Genomic DNA, 18615 nt, shown 5'->3' with positions numbered 1-18615 from the left:
TGAAGAGTCACTTTCTTATGGGATGAGCAAAGAAAGTGGTTTCTTGAGATGGAATCGACTCCTGGTGAAGATGCTATGAAGATTGTTGAAATGGCAACAAAAGATTGAGAATATTACATAAACTTCGTTGATACAGCAGCAGCAGGGTTTGAGAGAATTGACTCCAATTCTGAAAGAAGTCCTACTGTGGATAGAATGCTATCAAACAGCATCACATGCTACAGAGAAATTGCTCATGAAAGGAAGAATCAATTGATGCGGCCAACTTCAGTGTTGTATTATTTTAAGAAATTGCCTCAACCACCCCAGCCTGCAGCAGTGACCACCCTGCTCCGTCAGCAGCCATCAACATCAAGGCAAGACCTTCCACCAGCAAAGAGATGAGGACTCGCTGAAAGGTCAGATGATGATTAGCATTTTTTAGTAATAAAATATTTTAAATTAAGGTATCTACATTGTTTTTTTAGATGCAATGCTTTTGCACGCTTAACAGACCACAATATAGTGTAAACATAACTTTCCTGTGCACTGGGAAACCGAAAAATTCATCTGACTTGCTTTACTGCAATACTCACTTTATTGCAGTGGTCTAGAACCTGCAGTATCTCCTAGGTATGCCTGTCCATTCTGCTAAGGTGCCATAGACTGGGTCCAGGATTGGGTGTGGAACAGCATAGTTACTGGCTCGAAGGACTTTTGTACTGTGGTTGGAATATATTTGCCATGAAGCCTGCATAGAAACCTACATTTTCATGTGGGGATTAAGGAGAATAATTTTATATGAAAGTGATCTTAGATATAAAGCTGTAAAGAACAGCAGATTGAGGGGAAGAAGCTGTGCATATTTTTTCTATATCATGATTCTCTTTTTCTACCCAGCCAAGCACTGGCTGCCACCTGTATGGTTAGGGGCCAGGGCATATCCACTGCCGCCTTCCCCACAGACCCAGCACCGTGCAGGAATATCACAGATGCAGAGTAAATGTGGAACAGGGGACGCAAGCTTGGAGACATGGAGATTAAGGGAACTTTGAAAAGCCAGAGCTGACGACCCAGCCCAGGAGCTACTCATCTGGGTTCTGCCTATTGCAGACATTTACAAAATACGTTCAGGTGCTTCAGCCTCCATAAAACTCCACATTTGCATGTCATAGAGACAGTCAAACTCTCTGCCTGCTTCTTGAGGATAATTTACTTCTTGTGTTTAGGTTTTTGGGGGTTTTTTTGAGGCAGATTAACTTTTGGATTCTGGCCTTCAGGGGATAAAAAACAGACGAACAAACAAACAAAGTAGCCTGGGAGCCAGGGAGAATGTCCCTGTTTCTTTTCTTACCTTACACAGCCAAAGGAGTTCTTCTTGAATAAACCTCTTCCCCCTGGGCTCCGAATGCTGAAATACGCAACAATAGAGACAGTGTCATTCCACCAAACTGCTGTTGTTTCTGAAGATGCCGTAAAATTCTGAAGTCTTTTCTGTGGGTCTGTCATTGAAGAAAGCCCTTACCGGGGAGCAAAACAATACCTCTGTGGTTCACATCTGTTCCTTTGGTTATTTCCCACACTAGTTTCTTTTTAAATAGTTCTTTGATGCCCTAAATATACTGTTAAATACTATGCAAGCATTCTAAATTTTGCTTGGGGCCCATAAAGAGGATTGAAATGATTTTAATAGCTGTAATTACGCATCCCAATGACCAACTTGCCATTAAGGAACCTCGCAAGCAGAGTCCCCACCGTGGGACCATAGGCCCTCCTTGCGCATGCTCTCCCCGTGCTCACCCACCACCAGCGGCTTCTGCATGCCTCTCGTGTCTGATCTGGCCTTGTTTATTTATGCCTGACTTGCTACCATCCCGACTGGGTTTAAATATGTGTGTTTCCACGGTTGGAATTATTTCACTGGGATTTCTATTTGATTGATTGATTGATCGAGTGTGTGTGAGAGTGAGCTTGGAAGGGGGGTGGATGGAGAGGCAGGGAGAGAGAGAGATAGAGAATCCCAAGATGCAGGGCTCGATCTCACGACCCTGAGATCATGACCTGAGCTGAAATCAAGAGTTGGACGCTTGGGCGCCTGGGTGGCTCAGTTGGTTAAGCGACTGCCTTCGGCTCAGGTCATGATCCTGGAGTCCCAGGATCGAGTCCCGCAACGGGCTCCCTGCTCGGCAGGGAGTCTGCTTCTCCCTCTGACCCTCTTCCCTCTCGTGCTCTCTGTCTCTCATTCTCTCTCTCTCAAATAAATAAATAAAATCTTTAAAAAAAAAAAAAAGAGTTGGACGCTTAACCGACTGAGCCCCACAGGCGCCCCGGGATTTCTATTTTAAGTGCAAAGTAGACACACGCTGATGCATACAACACATGGCAGAGGAGGGTGCCTCCTGATGCATGGGTTTAAATTTGTTTAGCTGCATGGGTTTAAATTTGTTTAGCTTACTCCTTGCAGACAGGGTGCTAGGGGACAGGGAAAACAGGCAGCTCGGTGTCACTTTGCATCCTTACAAATGACGTCCTGGCTCCGACACTGCTCATCATCCTTAGTACGTGAGTGACAGCTCCATCCAGTGAGCTGTAATAGGAAGTAGCTGCTGCCACTGGCTCATTTGCCAGGGAGGGATGCCCCACTAAGCATCCAGCTCTAGACGTCTCTCTCCCCTCCTCCCATCCCTCTCCTGTTCACTGCTGCCCCTTCTTAATAGCCCAGGGCACTTGGCCCACTTCGCTGTTTTGGCAGAGATGGAGAGAAAGCTTTCCTTCTCCTGTTTGATCTCATCATAGTCACAGCTTATCGGACTTTTTCTAAGGGAAACAAACAGAAACTTCCCTGTAATAAACACCCGTCAAAGCAAATTGCAAAAATGTAAAAACTGATGGACTTCCAAAGCCTGTAGTACATTTTATAGAAATGTTTGGTTTCCAAAATATATCCATAGACCAGTAAAGCCTAGTTTTAGGGTTTTGTTTCTGTTCGTTCTGTTCTGTTTCGTTTTGTTTTCATAATTCAGTTTCCTTAGGCACAGGAAACTTCACTCTGTTTGATAAAACCCCACCTTGGAGCTTCAGGATGGCACTTTGGGCTCCTCCGTTCCTGGCTCATAGGAGGTGAGCTCAGTGCCTGGCCCAGTGCCTGCCGCCCAGGAGCCTCTCCCCAAGTGCAGAAATAAACCAATGGCTTCTCAAAGGGTCCTTCCTCAGCTGACCCTCCTGGAGGATCCTGCCTCCGCTGGGCTCCTGGTCTTCTCTTACCTGTCTGGGTGGGTCGAGAACCTGGTCAGGGGGTTGGAGGGCCAGTCACTTCTGGCCTGCAGATGACCCACCGATCATCCAGCCACTTCTCAGTGCGCCTTCTCAACACCATCCCCTGTTGGCTTTCCCCTCGGGAGCTCTTTCCTAGAGCCGTTTATCGCCTACTGCAAGTATTCATAAACTGCTGGATTAAATAAAGCAAGAATAGGCATTGTCTTCTATTAAATGCAGATATGCTTGATGAAAGGACAGACGATGTCTTTGCTCTTTCAGGAGCTGACCACTCATCTGCTTTAGAGAGCATCTAGGCGTAGCTCAGTAACTTCCAAGGCCCCTTTCATTTGTATTTTTTCCTAGTGTATATTTAGATTGGGATAGGAACGCTCAGTGGGAATGTCAAGCTGATTGCTTAAGACAGATGACATCATACAGAACCAGTGATTGGATCTTCTCTGGCAGATTCTCATGTGCTTTCTCGTTTGGCCTTCTTGTCTCTTACCCCAATTGCAGGTTTGTGTGCAGCTTCGTGTACTATGGCCTCACTCTGAGCACAGGGGATCTAGGCGGAAATATTTATGCCAACCTGGCCCTGTCCGGCCTCATAGAGATTCCATCTTACCCTATCTGCATCTACTTGATTAACCAAAAATGGTGAGTATAGTTGAATTTGAAGTGCCCCACATAGGATCCTGCTCTTGTATCCATAAATACCTAAATATTATTGTCTTTGTCCATAGGCAGTATCTGCTCAGTACTCCAGGGTGATTAGAATTCTTTTTAGACCAAATACAGTTGGAATTCATTTTTTAGTGTGGTATTGCTTGGGTTTCATGTTTATGAGTTTTTCCATAGGTTTTCAATCCAGTATTAAAATGCACTACCACCGGAAGGGTTTTGGATAGTCCGTGTGTAGTTTGTTAGCCCCAAGAGATAGGATTATTGGCTCTGTGTAGATAGAGCTCCTTCGACCCAGCCCCTATCATGTAGAGGTTCTTACACAAGGCATAGAATTGGAGGACCTGGAAAGACTTTTCTTACCTCTTAAGACCCACTTGACTTTGTGGAGGGGAGAAATACACCCTGCTTTTGCTACTTGTTAGTGGGGAGTTTTACAGTACTTTTTAAACAGAGCGCCATGTCCTCAGTTTCTCTATTAGGTCGCTTCTGCTACTGAGCCCTGACCAGAGCAACTGAAAATCCCATTCAGTGTGAACCAGCCAGATTGTGCCGTTTCCCATTATCCAGAAATCATCATTTTAACCCAAACAGCATTCCTTTTGCACTATACTTGGTGCTGTTGTTGTGGATGGTGGGTTCAGTGCATCTTGAAGGGCAGGTTTGGATTCTGTTCATTTGAAGGCTTTTCTCTGGGGATGGTCCTGGTTGTCTCTGCTGACCCCTCTGTTAGGGACTGAGCTTGCTGTCACCGTGGTCCAAGAACCGAGTCAGGCTGTCTATTCAGAAATCGGTCCCCATCACCTCCAGTGAGCCAGATACCCCTCCTTTGTGCTGTCATAGATTCCATGCTCACCTCGGATGACCACCTGTGGTTTTAGAAGGATGCTGTCCCAGGGAGTAGCCTGTATGGCTTTGTGTCCCCACTGCCTGCCTAGCGTGGCACCTGTCCGTTGAAAGGCACTCAGTACTATGTTAAATGAGGCACAATGACCTGGAGACCCACGTGTCATCCTGTCTTCCAGCCACTACCACTGAGTTCAAATCTAGTCTCAGCCACATGTTACTTTGATGGCTTTGACAGGTGATGGCTTTGACAAGTAAAGCTTCCATGTACTTATCCTTAAACTAGGGCTTATAAAATTCCCTGGCAGAATTGTTATAAAGGACAAGTACTATGGAAGTTCTACAGGGGACCTAGCAAGTCATAGGCCCCTAGTGGACGGTAGGCTTGTTAATGCCAGTGCCTTTCATCCAAGCCTCCAGCAATTCTTTGAAAATTAGTTCCCTTAATAAAGTGTGCAATACATGTCACTTAATTCTGACATACTAACAAATTTTTTTCAGTTTGTATTTTTAGGAGAGAAAGCCTTGTTTTACAGGGTTTAAAATTTGCAACAACGTGGATGGAACTAGAGGGTATTACGCGAAATGAAATAAGTCGGAGAAAGACAGCATATGATTTCACTCATATGTGGAATTTAAGAAACAAAACATGAACATAGGGGAAGGGAAGGAAAAATGAAACAAGACGAAATCAGAGAGGGAGACAAACCATAAAAGACCCTTAATCATAGGAAACAAACTGAGGGTTGCTGGAGGGAAGTGGGTGGGGGGATGGGGTAACTGGGTGAGGGACGTTAAGGAGGGCATGTGATGCAATGAGCACTGGGTGTTATTTGCAACTGATAAATCACTGACCTCTACCTCTGAAACTGTTAATACACTATATGTGAATTAATTGATTTTAAATAAAATTTAAAAAAGGAACTGCTAAAGATTCATGTAACGAGAAGAGGAAGTGAGCTAAAGACTCCGTTCTCCATGGTTCATTTCCATTCTCTGGAAGATGGAGAGCACAGTGCATGCCTTACAGATTTATTGTGAGGACTAAGTAAGATACTCGATGGAAAGCATTCAGCACTGCCTGGAACATGGTGAACCCTCACAGAAATCAATAGAATGATTCTCTGTTCTTTTCCTGCACACGTCATTCAGTCCTGAAATTGGCCAGTTTTCTCTTGTTCTGTGATGGTTACGTATTTTATGTCCTGGTCAGTCACATCTGCCACCCATTCCTTAAGCAACGATGAACATATATAATGAAACTGGGGACATTTCAGATAGAAGTTTCGGGAGACGAAGCAGATGAATTTATAAGATCCTCAAGAGAAATGTGTAATGTCTTTCTGTTGTTTAGGTTTGGTCGGAAGCGGACCTTAGCGGCATTTCTGTGCCTAGGAGGACTGGCTTGTCTTATTATAATGTTTCTTCCAGAGAAGAAAGGTATGCCTTTCAGATTTCTACACATAAGGGTTTGAACAGCACTTTTATTACAATGAATCTCAATATAGTAGAGAGATTACCATATGCCATGCTTCATTTTTATGATTGCATATTATTTAGCGATTGTGTGGGGTATAATGGGCCAGATTCTTCCCATTGCCTAAACTATTCTCTGGGTGAATAATGTGCTCAGAGGTGCACTATTAATTCTTTCAGGCGATTAAGCTACCATCTGGGGTGTCTGGGTTGCAGTAGTGGTGACGTTAGAGTTGTTTATTTGATGATGGGGAGGACCGCTTAGCTCTGCAGAGAGAGAAACTCCACCCAGGGCTACGGATCTGTACTCCCCATTCCAGACAGTCACAGAGCAGAGTCACTGGTTCCCAAAGGCAGCTTTGGTGCCCTCTGCATATCCATCCGTGCTTCCAGGGCCCCCTGGTCATAACAGCACCACAGTAAGAGTGCTGTTCACTGCTGGTGACAACGGATGTTTTCCCAGTCTTATATAAAGTGTGAACAAATCATCTTTAGGAAACTTTGGTATTTTTATATATTTGCGGCTTTGCTGTGCATCCCTATCTAACTTGATTTCTGCCCTTCTACAGAAGTTATGTTAGAGAGCGATGGTTCTCAGCCTTTTTTTTTTTTTCTTTTTTTGCACTAACACACCTGATGCACGCTAGCTGTCTTGTCAAAACTGATTTGGGCAGTGCTTTCCAACATGCGGGCTGGGCCATAGCAAACACTGGACTGCTGGGGCATATGGTACCACAAAAGCCCTGTTTGGGGGGCTTTGGGATCTCAATAGGTCTCCATCCTGGAGCTTTTGCTTCCGGTGGGAATCACTGTGAGGTGGTTAACATAAGGTTTGACACTGCTCGGAACGCAGCTGAAGAACTTACTTCCAGACCCAACATGTCACGTAGGAAACCCTCCTTTGGTCGCTGCTTCTCCTTGAGGTTCGGTTATGGCAGTGTCTCGCCCGAGACCTCGAGACCACGTATTCTAGTTCTCTAACCCCCGGGACACCTGCTGTGCTGCTGGGCACCACCTCGAATTCTATGCCCTGAATCCAGGGGACAGTTGTTCACTACTGTGGATGTGACCCGTATGTAGCACAACCTTGTAGTGATTTTCATGGAATCACAGAAACTAGAGGATTCAATAAGATTACCTATTTTTTTTTTAATTTTTTATTTATTTATTTGAGAGAGAGAGAGAGAAACAGCATGAGAGGGGATAGGGTCAGAGGGAGAAGCAGGCTCCCCGCTGAGCAGGGAGCCCAATGTGGGACTCGATCCCAGGACCCCGGGATCATGACCTGAGCCGAAGGCAGTCGCTTAACCAACTGAGCCACCCAGGCGCCCAAGATTACCTATTTCTTACTCTCTAAGGAAACTGTTACCTCTGCTAGTGCCGGAGAAGGGAGAGTCCTCAGCTCTTGGCTTGCTTGTAGAACCAAGCGCCTGGTTCTGTTTGTCTGGGACAGACAGTAGTGGGCTTCAACTCATCATAGCTCTATTTTTTTTTAATATTTTTATTTATTTATTTGGTAGAGAGACAGAGAAAGCATGAGCAGGGGTGCGGGGGGAAGGGCAGAGGCAGAGGGAGAAGCAGGCTCCCCACTGAGCAGGGAGCCCAACGCAGGGCTCAATCCCAGGACCCCGGGATCACGACCTGAGCCGAAGGCAGATGCTCAACCCAGGCGCCCCAAGATCATCGTAGCTTTAGATTCAGGTTTTGTTTTTCATAGACAGCTTGGCAATCCCATTGTTTTCTATCTACCAGAGGCCAGTGTTCTAGTTGTTGCCTTGTAAAGAAAACTTTCTCCTTGTTGCCGTGAGCACCCCTGTAACCTGTCACACCTCTCCCAGCCAGGCCCCCTCCCACATAGCTGTGCCCTCCGGGGAACCAGCCCACAGCCCAGCACTCTGCATGTGGCTCTTTCAAAGTGAAAGCAGATGTGTGGTCTCCAGCCAGACCCGGCCTCACTCTCTGCTCACTTGTGGAAGTTTTAAGAGAGAAGCTTGAGCCCTTTGTCGATGGCGCCCCTGGGTGGACACAGAGTAAGGAGCACTCCAGGACTGTGCCTCAGCAATGTGGTACCTCTGTTATACTTAGAAAAGTGGACGTCTAGTCTGTTTTTGAAGATTTCCAGGAAAAGAAATCTCACTACATCCCTTAGAAAATTGTGTAGCCATGAGAACTGGCCTCTTCCACCACAACTGAGCCTATTCCCTTTCATTTTATTCATCACTAGAGATAGAGTAGAGATGACCACCCCTCCTTTTTTTTTTTTTTTTTTTGCATAATCCTTTCTATATTTGCTGGGAGTCACCTACTCCTGAATCTTCTCTTCCTTGAGCTGAAAAAATTTGTTCCTTAAACTTTCTTTGAACCTTTCATATTTACTCCTTAAAGCATTTCGATGGCTCTCTTTTATTTATTTTTTTAGATTTTATTTATTTTTTTGACAGAGACACAGCAAGAGAGGGAACACAAGCAGGGGGAGTGAGAGAGGGAGAAGCAGGCTTCCCACTGTGAGCAAAGAGCTCGATGCGGGGCTCGATGCAGGGCTCGATCCCAGGACATTGGGATTGTGACCTGAGCCAAAGGCAGATGCTTAACGACTGAGCCACCCAGGCGCCCCTCGATGGCTGTCTTTTAAACCTCAGTTTGTTCAGGGGCGCCTGGGTGGCTCAGTCGTTAAGCGTCTGCCTTCGGCTCAGGTCATGATCCCAGGGTCCTGGGATCGAGCCCCACATCGGGCTTCCTGCTCAGCGGGAAGCCTGCTTCTCCCTCTCCCACTCCCCCTGCTTGTGTTCCCTCTCTCGCTGTGTCTCTCTCTGTCAAAAAAATAAAATAAAAATCTTTAAAAATAAACAAGTAAATCTCAGTTTGTTCAAAGGTCTGAGCCTTAAGCTACTTCTTACAAAAGTTCTGATAAGTATGTTAAGAAAGAGACCTAGTAGTTTGAAAAATTCTATTAGCGTCTTGTGTGAGCTTGGAGACCACTCATCTTCTCATGCTTTTTGTGCCCATTTTCCCTCACTTTTCCCCACCAAACACACCTTCACTCTCTTCTTTCTGCCAACATAGGTGTCCCAGTACCTACCAGCTTTTTTTTTGGTATGCGCGTGTGATTGCAGTTCTCTGTGTCTGAGGCGCAGACAGACAGACATACTTACAGGTACACGTCCAGAAGAAACCACCCGTCTGCTAGAAAACAGATCGTTTGGCATTCCTCAGCTTGCGGTTTGTAATTATTAGGCAAAGCGTCCTGCCCAGTGCATATTCGCACATTGGTTGGCCTCCAAGTAAATGTTCTCTCTGGAGGTAGTGTTACCAGGTGGCCACTGATATTTTTGTCCAGATTTCTCATCATTCATTTTAGCTGATTTCTATCCTTGCTTAAAGGATCCTAATTAAACCTACAATACTGATTATCATTTATGAAGGGTTGACTATATACGGGGTTCTCTTCATATATAGAAGATACTACATATTATCCCCATTTGATAAGGAAACTAAAGTTCAGATAGGTCAAGCAACTTGTCTGAGTTGGCACAGCAAGGAGGCAGCACACTTAGGATTCAGATTTCAGGTCTTTCGGACTCTAAAGTCAGTGCTGTTTGGGGAATGCTGTTTTGCCCTCTTGAGAGTTTTATAGCAAAGTATTCATTACACATGGTGAGGTTGTTGTCTTAGAGAATTAATGCTGCCTACTTAGAGCCAGTTCTTAACTCTTTAGTAGACGGGTCTGATGGGAATTGGCCAGGGTTCAAGAACTTGGGTTGTCAGAGTGACACTGGGCTCTTGTTGGCAAGGATGTTCCTGGTAGTTGTGGTCCGGTCAGAGTCTGAATACTAGGGAATCACAGCCCACGACCAGATAAACGAGTTTCACAGTTGAAAGACTGTCCTCAGACTACTCTGAGCACCTTTATATCTCATTTCTTTTATCAACCTTGGTCTGCCCATTCTTTAGTCACTTGACTTCTCTAGTGCTTGCTATATGCAGGATATTATTCATAAACAAGACCTAGTCCCTGGACTCAAAGAGCTTACAGTCTGGTGAAGAAAATGAGTGATTAGAGAAAAATAACAACAATAAAAGTCAGAAGGTACCGTATGAGAATTGACAACAAAATGCTATGGGGACTTTAACTTCGGACCACGATCATAATGGAGACCCGCTATCCTCCTGCGTTAAACAACTCTAAAACCAGACAAAATATAAGAAGCACTGATTATCAGACCCTGGACAATAGGCTGCACAGGACAGGCAGTAATCCCCAAGTGGAAGGAAACAAAGTGCTTCCTAACTGTGACCTAGCTCAGGGTCTCTAAGCCACGGTGCAAGGAATGAGGAGCCCAGCAAATCCTGGTACTTTACTGAATTCAGAAGACAGTAGCATTAAAACTTGGGGAGGCTAAGATTTCTAGAGTTTGCTAGAAAATATACTGGAGAGGGATAAGATACACAGAGGAAGAACTTCAGAGATTTGCAGAACGGGCCTCCAAGTCTTTGGCTGCTTACTGATCCGTGCGTGTGTTTGAGGAAGCTACTGAGGCCAGAGAGAGGCCCACCAGGAAGCAGCATTCGGGACAATTCTTGGAACCCAAGGCCGTGCCCAGTTTGTGTTCTTTTCAGCCAGATGTGCCGTGCTGGGTAGAGACCTCCTGGGTCAGAGAAGCCCTACATTAAAGGCTGTTCTTTGCTTGCCCTCAAAGTGCCTTAAAAATCTCAGAAGAATGAAGTGATCTCAAGTAACTTAACTGCATCCCAGAACAAAGAGCAACAGTATGTAAAGGAATACAGTAAAATCCAGCACCTAACAAGGTAACACCTACAGTATATGGCATCCAGCCAATATTACAAGGCAGGAAAATACCACTTATAACCAACCAGGAGACCTATCAATAGAAACAAAACCAGAAATGACCCAGACGATAGAAGGAGGAGAAAAGAACTTTAATAAAACAGCTATTATCAATTTGTTCCACATGTTTAAGAAGATAGAGGAAAGCATGATGATCATGAACACAATAATGGAGGCTATAAAAGACATATGTGTAACATCTAGAGTTGAAGCATACATTATATGAAAAAAAATTGCAGTGAATAAGATTAACTACAGAAGATCAGTGAAAGACATAACAAAAGAAAGTATGTAAGGGGCACCTGGGTGGCTCAGATGGTTAAGGATCTGCCTTTAGCTCGGGTCATGATCTCCTGGTCCTGGGATTGAGCCCCATATCGGGCTCCCAGCTTAGCAGGGAGTCTGCTTCTCCCTCTCCCTCTGCCTCTCCCCTTACTTGTGCTCTCTGTCTCTCTCTCTTTCTCAAATGAATAAATAAAGTCTTTAAGGAAAAAAAAAAGTGTGCAAAATGAAGCAGAAAAAAGTAATTGAATGAAAAGTTAACAAAGCATCAGTGAGTTGTAGTACAACACCAAGCCTAAGGTATTTGTACTTGGAATCAAAGAAGGGGGAAGTAAAGAAAAAATGATTTGCAGAAAAGGTGGTCAGATCCTTTCCACATTTGATGAAAGCTATAAACACATAACAAGAAAGTCCTGTTCATCAAGAGGATGTAACAGTATTGATTGTGTAACATCTAGTAACAGATTCAAAATACATGAAAACTGGATAGAACTGAAAGAATAAATAGGTAAATCCAGAATTACAGTTAGATACTTCAGTACCCCTCAACGATTAATAGAAAAATCAGACAGCAAGTAACTATGGATATGGAGACTTGAACATAACCTAACTGCCGTTTGTCAGACGCCCTCCCCTAAAACAGCAGAACGTGCACTCCATCTAAAGCACACATGAAACATTTACCAAGAAGGGCCACATTCGAGCCATAAAACAAGTTTCGGTAAATTGAGGATTGAAATCTGCCAAAAATAGTTGTTTGATGAGAATGGAATTAAGCTAGAAATCAGTAGCTGAAAAACATCAGGAAAATCCTCAGATATTTAGATTTTAAAAACCACTCTTCTAAAAACCCATGGGTCAAAGAAGAAAGGAAATTAGAAAAAAAATGTATTTTTTTAAAGATTTTATTTATTTATTTGACAGAGAGAGTACGAGCAGAGGGAGTAGCTGAGGGAGAGGGAGAAGTATGCTCCCCGCTGAGCAGAAAGCCCAATGTAGGGCTCGATCCCAGGACCCCAGGATCATGACCTGAGCCAAAGGCAGCAGCTTAACTGACTGAGCCACCCAGGTGCACCAAAAATATTTTTAATTAAACAATAATTAAAGTACAACATATCAAAGTTTGTGGGATGCAATAAAGCAGTGCTTAGAGAAAAATTTAACTGAAAACGTGTCAGAAAAAGGTGTTTTCAAATTAATGATCTCAGCTTCTTTCCTAAGAAAATAGAAGACAAACTTAAGAAAAATGACAAATTAAGCACAAAGCAAGGACAAGGAAGCAAATAATAAGAGCAAAAATCAATGAAATAAAATAGCAAAATACTAGGGGAAAAACCAATGAAACCAAAAGCTGGCTGTTGAGATCAATAAAATCAATAAACCACTCACCAAATTAATATAGGAAAAAGAGAAAAGACACACATTACCAATATCAGGAATCAAAGAGGGGAATCTGTAGAACCTGTCAGCATTTATAAGAGAATATTGTGAACATTTTTATGCCAGTAAATTCAGCTTGGGCAAATGGTTCAATTCCTTGAAAGATACAAGCTGCCAAAGTATACTAAAAAATGCAGATAACCTGGCCTTGCAGACACCACCGCCCCAGAGTCGCCTTTGCCGCCCAGCCGTGGTCAACCCCACCTTGTTCTTCGACATCGCTGTGGACAGCGAGCCCTTGGGCCACGTCTCCTTCCAGCTGTTTGCAGACAAAGTTCCAAAGACAGCAGAGAACTTCCATGCCCTGAGCACTGGGGAGAAAGGATTTGGTTTTAAAAGTTCCTGCTTTCACAGGATTATTCCGGGATTTATGTGCCAGGACGGGGGGTGGGGGGAGGGACTTCACACGCCATAACGGCACTGGAGGCAAGTCCATCTATGGGGAGAAGTTTGATGATGAGAATTTCATCCTGAAGCACACGGGTCCTGGCATCCTGTCCATGGCCAACACTGGACCCAACATGAACGGTTCCCAGTTCTTCATCTGCACTGCCAAGACCGAGTGGTTGGATGGCAAGCATGTGGTCTTCCGCAAGGTCAAAGAAGGCATGAACATCATAGAGGCCATGCAGCGCTTTGGGTCCAGGAACGGCAAGACCAGCAAGAAGATCACCATTGCTGACTGTGGACAGATCTAATAAATCTGACTTGTGTTTTATCTTAACTACCAGACCATTCCTTCTGTAGCTTGGGAGAGCACCCCTCCATCCCCACCTGCTTGAAATACCCCAGAAACTCTCTGCTCTTGCTGCAGTTCTGCGGGCTCCATGGTTCCTTATCCCCAGGTCTAGCTGGATTGCAGAGTTCAGTTTATGATGATGAAATAAAACCCAAACCACAAAAAAAAAAAAAAAAAAAAAAAAAAAAAATGCAGATAACCTGAATAGACCTATACATTCAAGAAATTTAATCTGTCGGTAAAAACATCCTTACAAGAGAATTCCAGGCCCAGATAGCTTCACTGGTGAATTCCCCCAAACACTTAAGAAAGAAATAACAGCCATTCTATACATTCTTCCAGAAAACGCAAGAAGAAGGAATACTCTCCTAACCTCATTTGTGAGGCCAGCAATTACCCTGATACTAAAACCAAACAAAGACTTTACACGAAAACTACAGATCAGTATAGATGCAAAAATCCTGAACTAAATATTAGCAAATTGACCAAGCAGGGTGTATGCTACCAATGTAGGATTAGTCTGACATTCAAAAGCTAATCGGTGTTATTCACCATTTTAAAAAGCCAAAAGGAAAAAAAATCATATGATCATTTCAGTACAAGTCAAAAAAGCACTTGTGAGAATTCAATATCCCTTCATTACAAAAACCATCAGCAACTAGAAGTAGTTGATAAAGGGCACCAAGGGGAAACTGACAGCTAACATCACATTTAATGGTAAAAAATTAAATACTTGCTCCCTAAGATCAGGACAAAGGCAAGGATGTCCATTCTTACCACTTCTATGGAGCAGCGTACAGAAATTACTAGTGAAAAGGATAAGGCAATACAAAGAAATTAAAGGGATCCAAATTGGAAAGGAAGAAGTAAAACTGTCTTTATTCACGAGACTACTTGCTTGTGTCCATAGCAAATCCTAGGGAATATACAAAAAAATCTACTAAATTAATAAATGAGTTTCACAGAGTCATATGACACAATTTTATTTCTATATATTAGCAACAATTTAAAATTGAAAGGAAGTAATACCATTTGTAATAAAATTAAAATGTGATATATTTAGGGATAAATTTTACAGAATATGTTTTAAGACCTGTAGAAAACTATAAAATATAAAACATTGATGAGAGAAAATCAAAGAAGAGACTAAATAAAGGAATTGGTGGTAATAATAATAATAAAATAAATGAAGAGGTTACCATGCTCAGGGTAAAAGATCTTATTTAAGGCATCAGTTCTCCCCCAAATCAGTCTCCCTTCAGCACACTCAATCCCAGTAAAATTTCCAACAGACTTTTTTTTTGTGGACAGATATTGACAAGTTAATACCAAAATTTTTATGGAGATGTAAAGGATCTAGAATATCCAAAATAACTTTTATCAAGAAAAATAAAGTTGGAGGACTTACCTGATTTTAAAACTTACTACAAAGTTACATTAATCAGGATAGTATGATATTGGCAGATAGGAATGGATATATAGATAATAGAATAGAATTTAGTATGAAATAAACCCACACATATGGTCAGTTGATTTTTATTTTATTTTTTGAGGGGGCCTGAGATTTTGATCACCTTTTAAAAATGTTTTATATTATAGTATACATAGAGAAAAATGCACACAGTCAATTGATGTTTAGCAAAGATGACAAGTCAGCTCAATGAGGAAAAGATAATCTTTCAACAGTTGGTGCTGGGATAATTGGATGTCCGTGTGCAAACAATTTAACTTCAACTTGCATGTCGTGTCATATGTAGTCATTAGCTCGAAATGAATGGGAGACTCAGTTGTAAAGGCTAAAACTATAGAAGCTCTATAGGAAAATGTAAGAGAAAAATCTTAGTGATTTCGGTTTAGGCAAAGATTTCTTAAACAGGACACAAAAAAGCACAAAGCGAAAAAAATTCATTACTTAGCCTTCAAAATTAAAAACGTTTGCTTTTTGAAAGACATAATTAAAGAAATGAAAAGCAAGGCACAGACTGAGAAAAATAATTGCAAAACATATACCTGATAAAGGATTTGTACCCAGAATATAGAATGGACTCTTGCAGCTTAATAATGAGAAAAAAAACATGGGCAGAAGATTTGAACAGACACTTCTCCAAAGGGATAAAAAAATGGTCAATAAGCATGGGAGAAGATGTTCAATTATTTAACATTAGGGAAATGGAAATCAAAACCACAGTGGAGATAGACCATTGTGCACCTATTAGAATGGCTAAAATTAGGGTGCCTGGGTGGCTCAGGCAGTTAAGTGCCTGCCTTGGGCTCAGGTCATGATCCCGGGGTCCTGGGATCAAGTCCCGTGTCGGGCTCCCTGCTCAGTGGAGAGTCTGCTTCTCCCTCTGTCCTTTCTCCCTGCTCGTGCTCTCTTTCTCTCTCTCAAATACATAAAGTCTAAAAAAAAAAATAGAATGGCTGAAATTAAAAAGACCAACCATATCATCATTGGCAATGATAAGGAAGAACGGGAACTCTTATATCCCACTGATAGAAATGTAAAATGGTACAGACCCTTTGAAAAACATTAGCAGCTTATTTAAAAGGGAGACATACACTTGCCATATGACTCACCTTTACCCAAGGGAAGCAGGAACACGGATGTACACAAAGACTTTGATGCACATGTTCATAGTAGCTTTATTAATAATAGCCCAAAACTGGAAGGAACCCAAATATCCATCGGCTGAGGAATGGATAAACAAATTGTGACATATTCGTACAATGAAATATTGCTCAACAACAACAACAAAAAAAGGATTGAACTGTGATCTGCTGATAACCCACAATAACATGGATAAATTTCAAAAGCATTCATGCTAACTAAAAGAAGCCAGAGACAAAAGTCTACAAACTGAATTATATCATTCATGTGAAATTTTGGAAATGGTGAAACTATAGTGACAGAACTTTGTGCATACATGGTATTTTTCTTTAAAAAAGGGGGGGGGAAGCAAATGAATGGTAGGTTTTTTTGCCCACCTGTGTATCACAGCAGAGGGCTGTATTAAAAGTGCATGAGAAATCAAAAATTTGCCATAATCACCCAGTGAATGAAGTAGTTGATTAAGTTGAATTTTTACTATTTGGGGTCAGTGAAATGTGACTATAACATACTGAGATTTTTTGTTCTGGCACCCTCAGATGGGCTCTGAGAAAACTTCTAGATAGCTAGTACCAAAAATGATGTCCTTACAGCTTCATCATTGGAATAAACTTATAACCTCTTGAATTTAGTCCTTTAAGGGTACAAGTGTTTTGAGAATTATCTTTTTTTTTCCCCTCAAAGATAATTGAGTTTAGTTTTCCTTTTTTTTTTTAAGATTTTAGTTTATTTATTTATTTATTCATTTGATGGGGGGCAGAGCACAAGAAGGCAGAGCGGCAGGCAGAGGAAGAGAGCACAGATTGGTGAGGTGGGGGGCAGAGGGAGAAGCAGACTCCCCACTGAGCAGAGAACCTGAAACAGGGCTGAATCCCAGGACCCTGGGATTATGACCTAAGCCGAAGGCAGACCCTCAACCTAATGAGCCACCCAGGCGCCCCTAGTTTTCCTTTTTAAATTACTTTTTTTTTTAAACAGTCACTTCGGACTTTTGCTGGTAATAGCCAGTAATATCTGATTTTATTTTCAGATAAAGAGCCAAAGTCAGGAATCAAAGGAACCAGCCCAGTGGCTGCAAAGCACTCCTGAACATTGACTCAGGATGACCAACAGCCCAACAGCTCCCCAGGCAGGAGCCCCAGAAAGGATAAGAAATAATTTTCTAATAAACAGAACTGTCTGAATTGACATGGACTACTTGGGGATAGGTGAATTCCACAAGGTTCAAGTGGTGACTGCAGACTCCATTGTCAGGAATGCAGGGGAGAAGTTTCAAGCATCTGATGAGGTGTTAGGCCGATGGGAGTGCTCTGTGGGTACACGGCTGGAGCCTCGCTCCCGAAAGGGCTTCCAGCTGGAACCGTCCTGAGCTTCACGTGAAAGGCTTCTTCCAGCTTTGGATCTTGTGGATGTTTGGATAAAAGCCTTCTGTGGCGTGCCATTTGAATTCAGTTTTCAGGACAGCAATCCCCTAACCTGTTGTTAAAGATGTTATAGAGCGTCACTATACAGTTCTGAAAGATACCATCCTGTACGGGTTGAAAACAGCCCCAGAGATCATCTGCAGTAAAGCAAATGTGCATATTCCTGTTTGCTTCGAGGCTACCGAATACCTTTTCCTGACACACCGAGTTTTCTGGAAAATAATTGAAGAATTGCCCTTGTTACTGGTTTAATGGAAGAGATTGCTAGATCTCAAGTGCAGACATATATCTTGGGGTAAACGCCAAAAGGCAGAGTTCTTTTTCCGGAAGCACTCATGGCTTAAAATAATATATTCAGTACTTAAGAGAGCTAGCGTCTTCTTCCAAATAGCCTGGCAGAAGAGGAGAAAGCCCCAGATGGTCGGGTTTGGCAGTGCCTGGGCCATTGTGTTTGGGACACCATCTTTAAAGTAGAAGATTTATTTCATAGTCAAGCAGGGAAGGTGAAGCATACTTTAGGATGGAGTATTTAAATGCCCCCCTCCTTAGAAGTTGAGAGAGCATTAACACCGATTCTTTTCACTAAATTAATCCCTATTGTAGTCCTTCTACTTATTTGTTCAACAAATATTTAGCAAGCACCGCGGAGGATTGTCCTGTGGGAGATGCTGTGAGGGGCACAGATACAAACGGGATACCAGCCTTAGCCTGAAGTAACTCGAAATGTATTTGGGGCAGACGATAGAAAAGGAAGCAGCTCCAGGAGTGTGTCTGAAGCATGCCAGTTGAATGGATTAGGGAATAGGCACAGTGGAGGTCAAAGGAAGGAAAGGATATTGCTTTTGAGTTATTTAAGGGAAGAGTGGTTTCTATGAGCCAAGCAAGCAGCCGCAAGGAAGGGAACAAGCGTATTCTATTTGGCAGAAATGTCAAGGAGAATGAGAGGCAATTACTTTGGCGATTAGGATCTCGCTGTTGACCTTCAAGAGTAGGACTTTGAGGAGAACATGCTATCAGAAGCCAGATTGTAGTGAGC

The 18615-nt window shown here is 42.8% G+C and overlaps 1 protein-coding gene and 1 pseudogene across 2 annotated transcripts in view; both read left to right on the top strand.

Annotated features, from left to right (window-relative positions):
- Window positions 1-18615, top strand: part of SLC22A15 (solute carrier family 22 member 15) — a 76910-nt gene that overhangs the window by 48313 nt on the left and 9982 nt on the right. For both annotated transcript variants that reach the window (XM_034990217.1, XM_034990218.1), the window contains exons 7-8: window positions 3754-3894; window positions 6119-6204. In XM_034990217.1, the coding sequence (XP_034846108.1) occupies window positions 3754-3894; window positions 6119-6204 (227 nt within the window). The remainder of the gene's footprint in view (window positions 1-3753; window positions 3895-6118; window positions 6205-18615) is intronic.
- On the top strand, window positions 10389-13737 carry LOC118000534 (annotated as a pseudogene).

Source organism: Mirounga leonina, unplaced genomic scaffold, assembly GCF_011800145.1.
Source record: "Mirounga leonina isolate KUSES-001 unplaced genomic scaffold, KU_Mleo_1.0 Mir_507, whole genome shotgun sequence".
NCBI classification, from domain to species: Eukaryota; Metazoa; Chordata; class Mammalia; order Carnivora; family Phocidae; genus Mirounga; species Mirounga leonina.
Note: the sequence above shows the minus strand (reverse complement) of the source record. Positions and strands in the feature narration are given on the sequence as shown.